Source organism: Dicentrarchus labrax, unplaced genomic scaffold, assembly GCF_905237075.1.
Source record: "Dicentrarchus labrax unplaced genomic scaffold, dlabrax2021, whole genome shotgun sequence".
NCBI classification, from domain to species: Eukaryota; Metazoa; Chordata; class Actinopteri; family Moronidae; genus Dicentrarchus; species Dicentrarchus labrax.
In genome coordinates, this window is record NW_026136719.1 from 15,812,855 (window position 1) to 15,829,549 (window position 16,695).

The 16,695-nt window shown below is 40.0% G+C and overlaps 1 protein-coding gene across 9 annotated transcripts in view; it reads left to right on the forward strand.

The window, feature by feature from the left end:
• Positions 1-16,695, forward strand: part of sox6 (SRY-box transcription factor 6) — a 136,741-nt gene that overhangs the window by 18,589 nt on the left and 101,457 nt on the right. For 5 of the 9 annotated variants that reach the window (XM_051379514.1, XM_051379512.1, XM_051379511.1 and 2 more), the window contains 2 exons: positions 3,431-3,500; positions 11,755-11,805. In XM_051379514.1, coding sequence (XP_051235474.1) covers positions 11,771-11,805 — 35 coding nt within the window. In that variant the 5' untranslated portion in view covers positions 3,431-3,500; positions 11,755-11,770. The remainder of the gene's footprint in view (positions 1-3,430; positions 3,501-11,754; positions 11,806-16,695) is intronic. The other 4 variants (XM_051379520.1, XM_051379517.1, XM_051379516.1 and 1 more) reach the window with 1 other exon arrangement.

Genomic DNA, 16,695 nt, shown 5'->3' on the forward strand with positions numbered 1-16,695 from the left:
ATTTCTGTACCAGAATGTTCTGCACTTCACACCTTCGCCCTCCATACTGCACCCCCATCCCCCCTCTTCTTCCTCCCATTTCCCTATTTCCCCTGGGACCACTGTTATAGCCCCACCTTATTGCATCCCAAACTCCCCCATGCAGTCCCCGGCTTGACTGACTGTGTGGCTGCTGCTTCTGCAGAGATAACCACACAGCATCCAGGTAGGGAGAAGCCTGCTGATGGCATAGATTACTTCTATTGTCAAAATAACTAACTCTGCAGAATTCCTACTTTAGCGTGTTTGGACGCAGGAGAGAGTGAGGATTTGGAACGGAGGATTGGGAGTATTTTTTTTTAACATGTTGCAGATCTGGATGAATTCCAAACAGAAGTTGAAGTACAAGTTTTGGCTTGCCTCATGCATATCCACACAAAACTGCACAAGGTGAAATGTACGTTCATGTACACAGCAAACGCATAAACATATATACATGCAATTTAAACGTGTCTCACATTCAGTGTGTTTAGTTTTAATGCAATACAGAGTTGAACATGAAACATAAAACCTGAATTTGGTCAGGACAGCTATGTAGTGGTTGGCCTCCCCTTTGCTGTGTACAGTTGTGGTGATGTTTTCTATTGATACTGAGCCACTGTCACATGATGGTTGAAAAACACAACTCTCTGTTATGGTCAGGGGAAATTAAATCAAGCGTAGCCCACACCGTACATGAACACATGTCTGGAATTTGAAGGTTCAGTTCATTTGAAAGTGAATATTTCTGAGCTGTGATAGTAAAAACGGCTTACCTTCACATACTGAGGCTTTTGCTCAAATGGCAACTCCAGCAGGCTTTACAGTGTGTTTGATGTGTAATATGTGTAAGATGCACAAGCAGTTTTTACGTGGGAGGAGATTGTACCCACTGTCTCATTGCAGAAATGTGGAATTTGAATCTAGTGTCGTGCCCAGGCAGATTTTATACGGGTGTGTGTAAGTGTGTGTCTGAACAATAAACAAATTTGGGACGAATTCTAGATTTTCAAACCAGTGAGATCTGAGACAGCTTATCCAGTTGGTGTTAACAATTTTGTTTCATCAAGCACAAGCCAACTTGTTTCTGTCTTCACTGAGTTACCGAGTACTGAAAGGCTTGTGTATGTTTGTGTGCGTTGTATGTGTGTATATTCCCTGACAAATTTCAGTACTGGAAATTATGCTATAATTTTCAACTCTGCTTCACTGCATTTGAAGGCTTTTGTGGCAACTTGAGTGTGTGCATGTGTGCATTTTCATGTATTTCCTTCGTATGTGTGTGTTTGTGTGTGTGTGTGTGTGTGTGTGTGTGTGTATGTGTGTGTGTCTATGTGTGTGTGTGTGTGTGAGGTAGATACAACCAGCCACAGCTAGAGAAAAGGCCACTCTTTGACAGAAATGCCACAGGTAGCTGTGAGCTCTCTGTCCCTGCTCCTTTGAAGTCAGTTCCATCAGTCTGTTTGGATTTTTTGTATCTAAGAGCTAAACCTCTAGTATTTTCAGTGATGTGAAATGACACGAATGAAACAGAAAAATAGTCTTTGTGCCTCACTCTGACTGTTCACTTATGGCAGCATCTCTTCTTCTCACCCTTACAGATTCTCTCTCTAACTAAAAATAATTAACAGTATAATGGTTAAGTGTGCTGACAATTTGTTTATAAAAATGTAGTGAAACTAATAATTTGGGATTGACTTGAATTGGGTTTAATAAGTCCCTGATCCTCTAATTAGGTAAGGGGAGTGCTTGTTTTATGTTTCCTGCCTGTAGGTCTAATTCACAGCAGGAAAAAAAGCTTCTACATGCAGCTACAATAGGCCGGTTGACACTGACTCTTATTACACCTCAGGGATTACAACATTTGCTTCATTATAATATCATTTGGGTTTGCTCATTATTTGCAATTATAAATTCTTTTGTTTTTTTTCCCTCAGACAAATAATTAACTTAAATAACTAGTGAATGAGAAATACATTTCCTCATTTATTATTTACCTCATTGTTCTCAATTAACATCAGATTATGAATTCAAAGGTTTGTTAATGTCTAATCTCTGTAATTATAAGAGCTCTCATTTATTTCGGTACAATAGGAATAAAGCCTATAGTCAGATGTTTGACAAAGACTGATTTATTGAATTACCACCCGTGTTGTTGTGCAGGCCGAATAGTTACTTATATAAGTCAATTGTGTGTGTATGTGTGTGAATACAGGTGTGGGTGGTTGCGGCTGGAGCATAGTTCAGAACAGTGAAATAGTGTGTGTTTAGCGTTATTTGAGAGGCAGGAGTAGACTTTAAACTCAGAGGTGCTATTCATGTAACAGCTTTCCATTCAGCTGGGGTCACCTGGGTCCCCTCTCCCCTATTGTCACCTCCAGCCTCAAGGCTACCACATTCAGACCCGTCTGCAACTCTTGCCATTATCTGGCTCATTCTGTTAGCCCTCCAGCCTCCCACATAGCAGACTTTGCACTGTGCTTCGACAACAATACAGTGGTAGCCAGTACATTTATCTGGTCTTGTTGTTGGTGGCTTACTGGCCCCGGCGATGGGAGACTGAGGTGCTATAGTGCAAATTAGTGACAGATCACTTAAGCGTGACCTTAAAAAACCCTTGGCCTTGTTTAATTGGCAGTGCTGAAGCGGACTAATTGTATAAATCATCTGGTAATGAGATCTTGGCTTATTGTGAAACACTAGATAATGTGAGAAAATGAACATGAATGAGCTTATGGCATTTTCATCCCTCAAGCTAGATGTCTGATGTCTGAATTGTTCTCTTTTTGTTGTTACCTCTGATCTGGCGGTGGAATTTGGTTTTGATGATGCCTAAAACTGTATGCATTGTACCGTACTGGAGTTTCCTCTGTATTTTCTCTAACAAAGCTCTTAAGTTGACTCAACAAGACATGCTGAAACTAGCAGAGCATGCCCCCTAAATAAATCATTAGCAGGCAGTGCTTGAAGAAAGAAAGCAAAATTAAATAAAACAACCACTTTATATGAGAGCTGTTTATTAGTAGAATCCGTCGGCTGGAAGACAGATTAATGAGGTAGCAGAGAAGTAGGTTTTAAACATTGTCTAGGATGAATTCACATTGGTGACAGGCAGCTGTGAGGACTGGAGGTCAGACACTAACAAAGCTGTCTTACAGTAGCTCAGCTGTGGAGACTCTGACCCTCAGCCAACAGTCACTGTGGCCCCAATTCTCTTCCTCTAGTTCTGTCTCTATTTGTTCCGATGTAAGTAAATACAGTTATCTATGAGCCTTGTTGGTTTTAACCACGTTCCAAATTCACTGGTGTTTTTTAATCAAACAAATGGCATTTAAACTCATGAATAACACTATTTAAATGTTTAAAGGACACAATAAAACAGCCTTTTTTCTTCTTTATTCTTATGTTTTAGGTTTTTACATGAATTCAAAATCAACCGACCAGTGATCGCTGGAAGCTGGGGATTGAGTCTTTCAGTTTTTGTAAGTATCAATTTGTCTCTTCAGCTTTTTCTGTCTTGCCACATGTCTCATACACCCCTGCTGTCTTTCACCCACACTGAACACCTGCATCAAATGAGGTGGACAATTGGATAGGCACACAATGTATGCACAATTAGACACTTATATAGCCACAAAGTTACTGACAGACCTTTTAAACATTAGATCATCCAACTTATTTTTCTTGCATTTTGTTTTGCTTCAGCATTGTGTTGTGATTACTCTGGATTCATATTTTCCTTTCTCCATTTTTCACATTCTATTTCTCCGTGTGTGATATAACCCTGTCGCTTATGTGGGAGTTGTAAATCTAAGGGCAAATCAGGCTTTTATGTCTTCATTAATTATAAGTATCTTAATGATTATTTAAAGCCAAACAGAAAAAAACCCTTTTTCTACACTGGATAAAAAACACATCAACCTTTTGCAGGTGGCACTGGTCAAAAATGTAATGTAATAGAAACCTTGAATGTCATTTATTTAAAAAAGTCTTGAAATCCATTGAATCCATATTTGCAATAAACTGAAACTTCATTTGGTCTCATTAGGAAATGTGCAAAAACATGGTTAAGTATCTTTGAGATTTAAAAGAGCAGAAGGGGTATAAGTGAACATTTTCCGAAGCAATACAGTAAGACAGTTGCTATCAAATGCAGGATTTTGCTTAAAAAAACAGAATAGAGAATACTGTACTACAGTCCTCTCTGCGTCAATACAAATGTTACTTGAACAATCTTTGCTCAGCTGCTGCTCGTGCAGGTTTTCTAATAAAAATGTATCATATTAAGCAAATAAAGGTGAGGAACTTAGTTGATATTATTCTTTTCTTCCAAATGTCAGTTGAAGATATCACGGGAGTCATATTAATGTGCTTGAGAAGCTCTTCAATAACAGCTGGGAAATGTCTCTCTGAATTCAAAGTTCATGGCCATTTACCATTGTTTAATCACACCACTTCACGTCACACACACTTCTGCTCAGATGAACATGCACCTGCCTACCAGCAAGCTCTCTCTGCTTCTGCATGTTAGTTTTGTAGATTTTTCTTTAAGCGGCTTGAACTCGTAAAATGGTCGTACTATAACAGTCAGTCATGTAGAGTGTGACCTGACTTATCAACATAAACAGAGCATCTTATTAATCAGACAAACACACAATAGAAGACACATTTTTGACAGATGTAATAAAAAAAAATGATTGTGGCGACATAAAACACCTAAATGCACCACATTGAGTTTTTGTTTAGGTCATGTATAAAATTAATATAAAAAAAAATACAATCAACAGAATCAATTACTGGTGTGAGCAGGTCTTATATATATCTAATCATTTACTTCTTCAGCTTGCTGCAGCATCTCTTTTGAAACCTTCTGGACAATTTGAGATACCAGATGTTACATTTTACAATAATATAACATAAGGTAGCTAGCTTCACTAATAGACAGTTTAATAAAAAATGCAAAAATAAAGAGATATCAGCAGAAGCTCTGTGATCGGCCCATCAACATGGAAGGTTGGCTTCAGGTAAAAGATTTTCACGCATTTCGCTGCCACAAAACTTTCGCCTTCGCGCTCAGAAGGGTGAAGCGAAGGAGTTGCAATCTACAACTACACCGCTAGATGCCACTAAATCCTACACACTGGTCCTTTAACAGAATATGAATAATGTACTTGTACTCGCCAGTGGTCGCCAGTTGTGCTTACTGCCCCCTACTGGTCCAGCTAAAAATCCTCCTCCTCAGGTAGTTAATAAATTGACCCCTGAAGTTCTGATAATACAGACTCAATACTAAAGTGTCAGTGGTTATGTAATTAAGTCAATGTAATGTTATTAGGGACCTGTGAGTAGTTGATTTGACCTACAGGTTTAATCAATCTTATTTATTTTAGTTTAGTTAGTAATTTAGTTTGTGTCTGGAGTGCTTATAGAGCATTTTTAATTACTCTGATGCAATCTCATTTGAAAACACCTGAGGATGTGTTAGACCATCAGAACAGGCCATATACACTCTTTGTTAGTATGTGCCATTTATCTAATAAGGAACAGCCGCACGGTCTCAGAGCTCTCAGCTCACTACCAATGGCACCACTCAGGGGGAGGATGCGGCTGAGTAATTTTGTCAGAAATTAAATAAACAGCACTTCACCATAAAATGAAAATGAATAACCTTTGAATGGTTATTCTTCATCTATTATTTATCAAATGGGCCTCTACAGACCACTGACCCTGCAGTGATTATGGTCAACATGTTGCTAAACAGAGACCGCTTGACAAAGACCACCTAACAAAGATGTTAATTTCATCAGCCTCAATTACATCAAAGGATCCCAGTGCGAATTTGGAAAACTAATTGTTGCACATGCCATTACCTGTCAAGAATGTGGAAAGCCTGCCTGAACTTTATCCATCTTTTCTAAACTCTGCATTCAGTTAATAGCGTGCTCTCTGTATTACTCATGAATGACCTCATTTTGAAGTGCTTAAATTAAAATATGCATGTTGGCAATTCGATTAGGTGGGGTGTTGTCTGGGCTCTCTTTACAGTTGGTGATTAAGTATGGTCCATATTTAATCACATGAAAAGGACCCTTATTATTATTATTATTATTATTATTATTATTATTATTATTATTATTATTATTATTATTATTTGAAGGTTTGATGGACTTTATTTCATTCTCAGAATAATAAAAACCTAATAAGGACTTGGCTGCTGTCCTGCTTCTCAAGGTATGTTCCCTTGTACTGTAGGACAGAGTTTCACCTAGTAGCTATACACGGCAGAAAACAGGACCAAAGAACATGCCATTAATCTTCTTGCTACCCCAGCTGTGGAAAGTAATGCATAACTAAAAGTCCGGTAAAATGAATTAATGATTTCAACCATGAACTTTTCTCCCAAAACGCCATGAATCGTCTCCAACTGATAATGCACCACGACCCTGGAGTGTGAAATCCCTGTTGCGTTGAGAGTAGCCAGTTAATTGATTCGCAAATTATTTAAAGTTTGTGGTGCCCAGGGGAGTGCTAGACTCTAATGACGGCTCGTTTTGAAAGAGTTGAAAAACTCTTCCCCGGCAAGTCAGTATTAAATTGTAACAGTAAGCTAACAAGTCTGATCCCCAAGAAGAGAGATTGTGTCCAGTATTGTGTTGTTAGATTGGGTCAGCTGAATATGCTTTTTAAATTGGGATGTATCTCATCCTAAATAGACAATCTAATTTGATTGCCCATGTTCTTTCTTAAATGGTACTTCTATCCTCTTTGGGAAAGCATACAATATGGTAATCTGTATTGAATACAGATAATTTTTTTTATATAGAGTCAGTTTGCAAATGACATTATTTCTAAACTTTGCGTTTGTGTCCTTTGTCCATATGACACTCATTGTAGCAAATTCAGCCATCAAATTCTGTTGACTGCAAAATGAATGGGGTTTGATTGACTTGGACAGGGTGAAATGTTGTTACTCTGTAACCTTACAACTCTAAAATAGGCTGATGAGTATTACACTCCGTATGCGGTCTGTGGCATGTGTGATATTTAAAAGCGGAATATATAAGTCAGGAATCAGTGGACAGTAAAATAAATACATTTACAATGTTTTAAAACCTAGAGCAAGCAATAGCCAGCCGTTCTGTACAGAATAGGCTTACCTAGTAGCATACGCACTGTACGTTCCACTGCTTTTTAGCTGAAATTGTTTGATCTCTGTGTTAATATCAAGGAGCCTCTAATCTCGACCCATTAGCCACTGCTGTCATTCAGACACACGGTGTCGGCCTGATTTAAATAAAATGAAATGAAGATAGTTGTTTCTGGTCCCTTGGCTTCACTCATTGCCATAAACATATGCTCTGTGCCCCGCTTCTTTCCATCTTATTTATGACTTTAATTTGTTGTGTGGGCTGCGCAAGAAATCAAATTTAATCCAATCCTCCCAGGGACCCTGTCATATAATAACATGGTAATTTCTGTGTATCCTTTTGAAAAATGAGGAAATTAATTCTTCCTGACATGTTCTAATTATTCCAGTGTGAACGGCGGATGGGCTCCCCTCCTTCCTCCCATCCCCCCAGCCCCCTAAGTGTCAGTTGCCGACGGGTGGCGAGGTGCTAATGCTGACCAGCAGCGCGTTTAATTTGAAACATGAGCAGACACCTTTCAACACACCTTCTTAATGTTGGAGTGGCTCACACAAATTAATTCACTACTCATCTGGCAGCTCTGACTGAGAGGTGTGTGTGTGTGTGTGTGTGTGTGTGTGTGTGTGTGTGTGTGTGTGTGTGTGTGTGTGTGTGTGTGTGTGTGTGCGTGCAAGCATATGTGTATGTGTGCAGGTTAGGGGGAGGGGGTCAATAGGACCCTGTTGCCATTTGTAAAGGTAATGTAAGGTGTGTCTGTGTGTGTACTACAGGTGTAAATGCATATATGTCAGTGTGTGTGGATACGTGCTGGACCAGGTATCACCATATTTCATGTGACTGGGTGTTGAGTTGGCGTAAAGCTGTCTGCTGGGATGTTGGGATTGCTTGGACAGCTTTTTTTCTCTCTCTGGATCTCCCTTCTCTCGAACCAACAGTACCTTTTCACACATCCCACTGCTCCACTGAGAGCACTGAAAGGCTTATTTAATTAGACTGTCATCAGGCAGTCTTTAGCTTATCACTTCAATTTGCATAGGGACGCTACTGGCAGAAATGTTGTGGAGCAATGATCTTATGTTTCATGTTCAATGGTTACAAGCATAAAATAAATGGTTTTTTTAGATAAATCCGTAGCAGATCCTTTAAAATAAAAATAATAGTCCCTCCAATAACTTAAAACTGAGCGTGCTATTGACTTTCAATCCCTAAAAAAAGTCATAATTATCTGTTCACTGAAAAAGAAAAATCTGATATAAAGAATGTTATAAAGAGTTTGGTCTAGACCTGCTCTATTTGAAAAGTGTCCTGAGATAACTTGTTATGAATTGGCGCTATACAAATAAAATTTAATTGAAGTGAATTGAATTGATATGATGGTCTGTACAGACTGAAATATTGTTATCATGGAGAACAAAATTGGTTAATAATTAACAAGGTTAAAATAAAACAAACTATATGCTGACTTTTTCCAAGGCTTTGTCTCTGTAAGTCCACAGCTCTGTATATATTCAGGCTTCTGGGAGAAGAAATGTGTTTCTACTCTAATTATGTACAGTATCTGAAGCAGCTGACACAGGAGGAGAAAAAATAAACAAACAAAATTTACTGAACTTTGGAGACGGGTTCAAACCATAGAACTGTAATTGATTTGGTGTGTGTGTGTGTGTGTGTGTTGTCTCTGGGTCGTAGAACAGAGGGCTCATAGCTGTGGCGTCATGGTCGAGGAGAAGAGAGCATGGCTTTGTGAACGGTGGGTGGGTCCCCCCATGACTCAGAGAGGGGAGAGGCGTCAACATGGCCGCCCGGCCCACAGGGATTAAAGTGCCCCCCTCCCCACACCCTGCAGGGTTAATCACTGCCATTTTGGATCCATGCAGAGGGAGCAAATGCACTCTCCATCACTGTGGAAGAACTGAGACATAAGCCACCACTTAGGCTGCCACTGCAGCAGCTCTGTGGGTAGATCTGCTTCATAAGCTTGTTTCCACTCTGTACAATAGAGTGTTCTGAGCCCTGGTTTACTTGTCTCAAGAAGGTTGGAGTTCCTGGATCAGTGCAGACTCTTTGGATATTCCATTTTTCTCATATGGGTTTGGTTAAGGGATATACCAAGTAACCTGGGATGTAGTTACTGGTAAGATCTGTGTAGCTAACTTCTGTGTCTCGCTGTGCGCCGCCTCTACGTGAGCCTGTTAATGACTGAAGGCTGAGAGTGCCGTCTCGTGCCAAGACCCACATGGCTGCTGGCGGTGCATTAAATCAGCAGTCAATTTGACTGGAAGTTTGAAATCTGGGCTAGGTTAAGGGGATGTGCTGAAGCCGTGTTAATAGCTAGCTTGTTGTCCATATGGTACTGCTTTAATAGAGCACATTTGTTGCAGATGGTGGGAGACTTGGTTAGGCAGAGGCAGCTTTTGGCAGAGGCTCATTCTTCGAAAGGGCTGCCGTGCTGCTCGGACTGGTCCAGGCCAACTTAGTGATGTCTATCCTCCCTGCTTCTCCTTCACAGAAAAGCCTGACCTTGAATTGTGGCCTAGCGTTAATTTAAAGACATTCTTGTTTTTTTGTGTTTGGAGAAGAGCAAATACAATGTGGCTCAGTCACTTTTTCCTGAGTTTGGTCATTTGCGCTCCAAACCGCACCTTTGCTTCCATAGGCTAAGTTCAGTTGTTTCTGACCACAATGGGACTGTAGACAGCAGGCACAGCTGAGGAAACACAAGCACACAGAGAGTGAAAGAACAAGGGTTATGGAATAAGACCGAAGATAAAGATAGAAACTGAGCATAGCCTAATCTATTTCATTTTCTCTCTGGCTATGTAACTGTTTTAGCAAGCCTGCTAAAGGATTCAAGCGCCAGTAAAAAAAATAAACACACATTCAGATAATAAAAGAGTGTGCTGTGTTAAATGTGTACCAGAATTAGTTGAGTTTCTGCATCAAAGTCGCTACTGTTTCTATTCCTCTTCCTAATTTCTGAACTATGGTTTGCAGTATGTAAATGTGAACTAGAACTTGTTTGCATGTAATGTAAATTCAGTCATATTCACATTTGTGTTGGTAATTGTTTTAGTTTGTGTGTGCCCGATTCAGAGTATGTGTGCTTTTTGCACTCAGAGAAGTGAGGAGACACGCTTGATCGGCTTTGCACTGTTTGACGGTTGTTTTCTCACGTTGTCACTGGCTTGGTGTGCTGTGCCGTGGTGATGGTATTATGTGCTCTGGGCCCAGCTGAGTGGAGAAAAGAGCAGAGCTGCAGCGCCCCTAGCTATGCCACTCCCGCCTCCCCAGACACCTTATTGTGAGAAAAGTCTCGGCTGAGCCCTCTGGGCCTTGTGGATCCACTGCCTTGCTAAGTGCTGGCCAGACTGAAAGGCACAGTGTCCTTGGACCCAGCTCATTCTTTCCATTCTCTCAGAGGCTTTGTCTCATAAGCAACTAGGGCAAGGGGAGAAAATGCCAAATTACACCCATGTCACTAAAACTTAAGGTGTTTAAGGGTGGAGATGTCATTTGCTGTTGTGTTTTGTGTAACTCATGATGATGCGCATGAGGGAGTGTCATAACCGAAGTTCTGAAAAGAGTTTTTTTTTTTTTCTTTTCTTTCCACTGGTGTTAAAAAGTTGTGATTTTCATTGAAAGCAACTTGATCTGCAGACTTAAGAGCTAAAGTTATGAAATTGAATAAAATGATGGTGGTGGAGTGATGAAATGTTGAAGTGAAATGACTTAATATAATAATGCAGAAAATGTTTTGCAAGAGATCCATGCCATATTTCAGTGGCTGAGTATCTTTATGAGGATAGTTGTGAGATCTGAGAGACATTTAAATTTCAACCACTGACAAAAATCCCACTCACAAATCTGTTCTCTGGTATCACCACATAAAACAAAGCACGTGGAAGCCTTAATCAATTTCCAACCAATCTTAACACAATAAAAGTGTATATTATACAGACCAATAACAAAGCCTAATGGAAACCTGTTGTAAGTAATTTTTAGCCATGTGTCTCCAGTATTTTGTGGGTAAGGCTTCTGAACGACCCCTACAAGTGGTGACATCATGACCACATCCTTTTGCCTCATTGACGCTGCGAGTCCCAGCTTGGGTCCCTTGCGGCCAGGCTCCCAGAAGCCACAGCACCCTCGCCACACATGTGCTGCAGCTGGACCACCGTTGCCTACTCTGAACAGACTGGGGCTGCTCTGGGATCTGTGGTCACAGTGCTAGATGTACATGTATATATCTGCACACAGCCATGGAAAAAGACTGTATAGAGATCAGTAGGCAGAGTTTATTTGATGCAAACATATCATCAGGCTCTCAGTGCAAACCAATGTTGTATGCAAATCCACTCCCTCGATGGAAAGAGGTATAATTAATGATGTCAGTTCATAAAAAGAGAGGATGGGTTCGTAGCCATATTTATGCTTTAATTAAAGACATGCCTTATTATAGGAGGAAGATGTATGCTCTATGTGTTTTTCTTTCTTTCTTTTTCTTTCTCTCCCTCCTTCCTCCTTGTTCTTCTTCTTGATTATCACTCGTTTCATAGTGAAAATGGTTCTCTGTGATTTCTCCTGCCAGAACCCCACACGCTGACATGGAGGGCTTTCTTCGTAGCAGCTTTTTACTGAGGTTAGTTTCATTTCCGTTGTTGCCATTTAGGATCATAGGTCGGGCAGGGGTGGTAGCGGGCTAACAAGGGTTAAGCTTAATGACACATTGTTAGCTTTAGACTTTGTCCTGTGTGTGTGTGCACATGTTTGTGTGTGCGTGCACATGTGTCTGTATATTTGAACGATGTCACCCATGGATTCTGACATATTTACCAAGCTGTGTGTTATGATTGTGTTTTTGTATTGTGTGGCTGACTGGCATGCTCACTCTGATAGCCTCCAGTCAGACTGAAAGCACACATCAACAGCCTAAGGGACACATGTAGATGAGCTGTTCCCCCTTTTTTTTCCCCTTCCTCTCCCTTTCACAGCTTAAAGGACGTACAGATCAGACTTTCTGTGTCTTTACACTGCATGCTTTTGTCTGACCACTCTCCCCATCTGCCCTCCCCTACTAACCACCCTAATCAGGGATGTTGGGGTGAGGCTGGCATATCTGTTTTGTGATGCACTGTTGTTTCCTGTTGTGTTCCGTGTTTGTATTCAACCTACCATAAAGATTTACATTTTTTGTCTTTACCCTTCCTGTGATTCTAATTAAAAATGTGTGCTGTCATTACACACAGAGGAAGTAAATAAGAGAGTGTATTTACCATTGGCTCCTTTCCTAGTCAACCACCTTCTCTAGGCTCCAGTGTTGCTCCCTAATTAGGGTTGGCTCATTAGAAGCCACAGCAGCAGCATCTGCCTTTCAAAGCTGCTGTCAGCCAAACTTTACTAAAGCTAATGAATCCTCTTTGATTTCTTTTTCAAAAGGTCACTTATTTGATTAAATTAACAGCATTTTTTTCCCTCAGAACTGTTGGGGGTATTTTAAAAAGAAAGGACAATTTGATACCATTACTCTCGCTAGTCAAAATGTCCTTCAGGAATTCAATAGGAAAATCTCCCATGCATTTAAGTTTATTTTATTTATATTTAGAATTAAATCATTTAAAATCATACTAAAAATAAGACTGAGTCCCACATTTATATAACTATAGCTATGATTTGATTCTATTACATTTAACAAATTGAAATTTATCCCTTACATATAAATTACATATACTTACTATTTTATTCATACATATGTGATATACTTACTGTTTGCTGCAGTAAACAAATAAAATAAATGTAGAGTAGCTGTTTTATCATTCCTGGCATGGCACCAATCTATTTGGTGTGGTATATCTGCTTTGGTTTGACAGAAATTATTCAGGCATACAGCATGTTAAATTTTTGAGAGCGCACTGCCTATGCTCATTTCCGCTTTTTTTTTGGAGTAACAGTTCAAAGTGGATGGCAGCGTTTAACTCAGCACCTGTCGAAACCAGTTAGGTGGATAACTAACTGTACTAAAGATGTACTGTGTGTTGCAGTGGGGTGGTGTAGTGAAGAGGTTTGGAAGAAGAAAATATCAAATTCACCAAGACATCCAATCCCACAAGAAAAGAAAAACAGATATATGACCTTTGACCTTTTTTTTTTTTTCAACAATTTCCTTTTGTTCTCATAGCTGCGAGAAGACACAGTGATTATTCTAAGTAAACACATTATTGCACTGCTAATCCACATCCTTCTGTCAATGTCTGTTTTAATTAAAGAAGAAGAGCCAGTAGACAGATATCACGCACACAGGCTGGAGATTGGAGGCCTCAACAATCAGGCCAAGATTAAAGGCAGGCTTTGCTTCAGGGTTAGCCCTTTTGCTTGGATAAGACTTGGGTCCTGGAGTGGGCTGTGGGGTGGGGGTAGGGGTGAAAGGGGAGAAAAGGATAGAAACAGGGGTGGATGGATGCAGTAGTCAAACATTCCTCCAGTGAAGAATCCCAGTATCTTTTCCCAAGCAACTTGAATTGGGTCATAGGGGGCTTTTCTGAACATGCTCATACATTTCTGCTCCATTGTGCAGATGTTATTGAGTTTTTATACTGCATCTCATATCTCAGTAGCACACAGGATGGGCCTTTCATTATTGTAATGAGTCATGAGTTTGGTTTTGAGTCATGCAAACAGTGAGTTTTAATAGCTGTAAAAGTGCTTCCTAATGGCACCTTATACACGGCCATCCTGAAAAATACATCAAACTCTTCATATTTTACGTACGTAGTCAAAGCCTTTGTACTGTCTCATAAAAATAATGCCAGTCTATTTAAAGTTCTCAGTATTTCTAAAAGTAACACAAAAGTTCTCTGAACTACAGTATACAATGTGCACAGTGTCTTTAATAGACAATCATGCTCACGTTATTGTCAGCCACACAGTTTCTCTCTTTGTTGAAAAGATGTGTTTTCATTTTAGATCAATTTTTTATATGTTTATGGAAGACGTTTAACAGGTTTTTGTTTGCACAGTCAAAGAGACTGAGAAAACGAGAATGAGTGTGAGAGAGAAAGGGGAAGGGAGAGAATACCGAGATGTGAACAGAGGGAGAAATAAGCAGAGAGAGAGAGAGAGAGAGAGAGAAAGAGAGAGAGAGAGACAGTCTCTGTCTACTCCCAGTGGGCAGGACCTCCCCCTACATTTCTGCCATTATTTGATGTAATGAAAGGAGAAAGTGTGTAACATTGAGATTGTTAATTAATTTAGTCTAACAAGATGAAGATAAATGAAACCCACTGAAGGTTGACTAGGCTAAGGGGCCCACTTAGCATTTTCCTGCCCTCGAGCTCTGTCTCTCTCACTCCTTTACAATGGAGCACAGCTAATAGGTGCAGCACCATGTTTGTACAAACCCGCTGAGCTCTCACCCAGTAAGTTTGTGTAAAGTGTGGAACTTTTAACAAAATATTTTATCTTAAGCTGCTATTTATCATAATCTTCTCTCTGGGAAATATTCATTCCCAAATGGCTGGGCTGCATTTCTAATGCACTTAGTTTTCGAGCATAGATATGCAATTATCTAATTGAGTCATCTTGACATGTTAGATAAAGCTCAGTTGACATACATGACTAGTGAACTAAATTGACTTTTTAAACATATGTATAGAAGCACTGGTCAAATGTTAACACATTATTCTTTTGCAGACACCCTGTCGTCTTATAGATAACAAACATACCTTTTATTATCTTCTGCTAGAGATCAGTTATATTTTTTCTGAACTGGAGGGAGGTTATATAAATGGCCATTCTCTCCAGCAACTATGTGGCCCCTTCACATGAGCCTGTGTGACTCCCAGCCTTTCACCATATGAATGGTTCTTCTCTAATGCGGCTTGGGGGCTATTTGAGCGGTAAGACAGACAAAAAGCAGAAAGGACTTTTTTTTTTTTACAAAGCCAGACAGTTGTCTTCATCCAGAGCCCTTACAAGCAAATCAGTAGTCTATCGAGGTCCTTCCTCAGTGGACACTTTGTACAGGATCTTCATGGCAGCACAGACCAATCATTATGGCACCCATTCTTTGCTCCCTTAGTTCTCAAGTCATCAACAATGGGTAGTTGATTGTACAGAAAACACCAGAACAATTATGTCTTCTGTTTTGGTGGCAGGGCAGCGTTTTAAAGTGCAATCCTCGATAATGGCCTCATTATTGTTATTCTTGGAGCAGGCCTCAGGAGAAAGAAGTAGCTGCTTGCAATACGTCATTATTTCGCAAATTTCGATTAGCTCATCATGCTGTCTCCTGGCAAACAGAATCATAGCTAATTAAAAGTGAGCGAGCGGTCTTGCCTGTGACTTAAAAGGTAGCACTCGATAGGCTGTTAATATGAAAAAAGTGGTTAAAAAAAGGAGGATTAGAGCTGTTACCCTGGTAACTCCAACTTCCATCTGCGAGGGAACAATGAACTTGTGTTCCTCCACCACCTATGCTTGAAAAAACAGAAAGCGAGGAAGTGAGTGTTCTGAAAGGACAAGACCCTTTTTAACAACAAAGTGGGATCCAGGCCTAATAGGCTCTTTGGTGCGAGTTGTTAGGCGAGACCACTGGGGAATAGAGGAGCAGGAAGGTCAACGTGTAATCCTAGGACAGTGAAGGTCATCTGAGGTTTTTACAATAGCGGGTTGTTTCCTCAATCCGTCTGTCGGCCCAAGAAACAAAACCTCAAGTTTGTCCACTTTAAAGATTTTAAAGGAAAACAAGATTGACAGAAAAGGCTGCAAGTAACATATCTCCTCGTGATAAAGGGGGTAACATGCCCCACAGCCAAAATGTACACATTCCCTCAGCTGATTAAATAAACACAAACAAGATGCCAAAGACTTGGACCAATTAGACAGAGCTGTCAGAAGCTGTTGGAATTGTCTCTTGCATCTCTTTTACTAATACAGCCAATTCTGCATCGGTTTCTGGCACCTCAGCTCAGTTGGAAACAACATGAACTCTTTTTCATTTAAAACTCACTGATATTATATGTATTTTAGTTAAAGCATTGAAAATGTTGAGGTGAGAAGTGGCGATGAAAATACTGGTTGTCGTGATTTTTCATAGCATTGCCATAATATTCTTTATATTTCAATCAGTATTAAAACTAATTTCTTAAGCATTACAAGATAAAATGTTTGATGGGCTTATAGTTAAGAGCTGCTAAAGAGCTGCTACTTTGAAAAGGAATTCTCTAAAACACAGCTGAGTTATAATGATCCATGACTACGGAGGAACAGTATGTGTTTCTCTTTGAGTTTTATGTCCCTTATTACAGCTGCAGTATGTCTGCTCACATTAAGCTAATTTATGGCTGAGGCCAGCGTAACAGCAGTACAGGTTAATGAATTTGGCATTACTAATTAAATGTTATTGAGGGATGAATATGAATCCTGTGGTCGGGGAGGGACAGCAGAGAAAGGGGGAGGAGAGGAGAACGAGACAGAGGACTTTTCTGCAGTTCTTCCTTTGAGTTGCGTTCACTATGAGTAAAACATAAGAAGT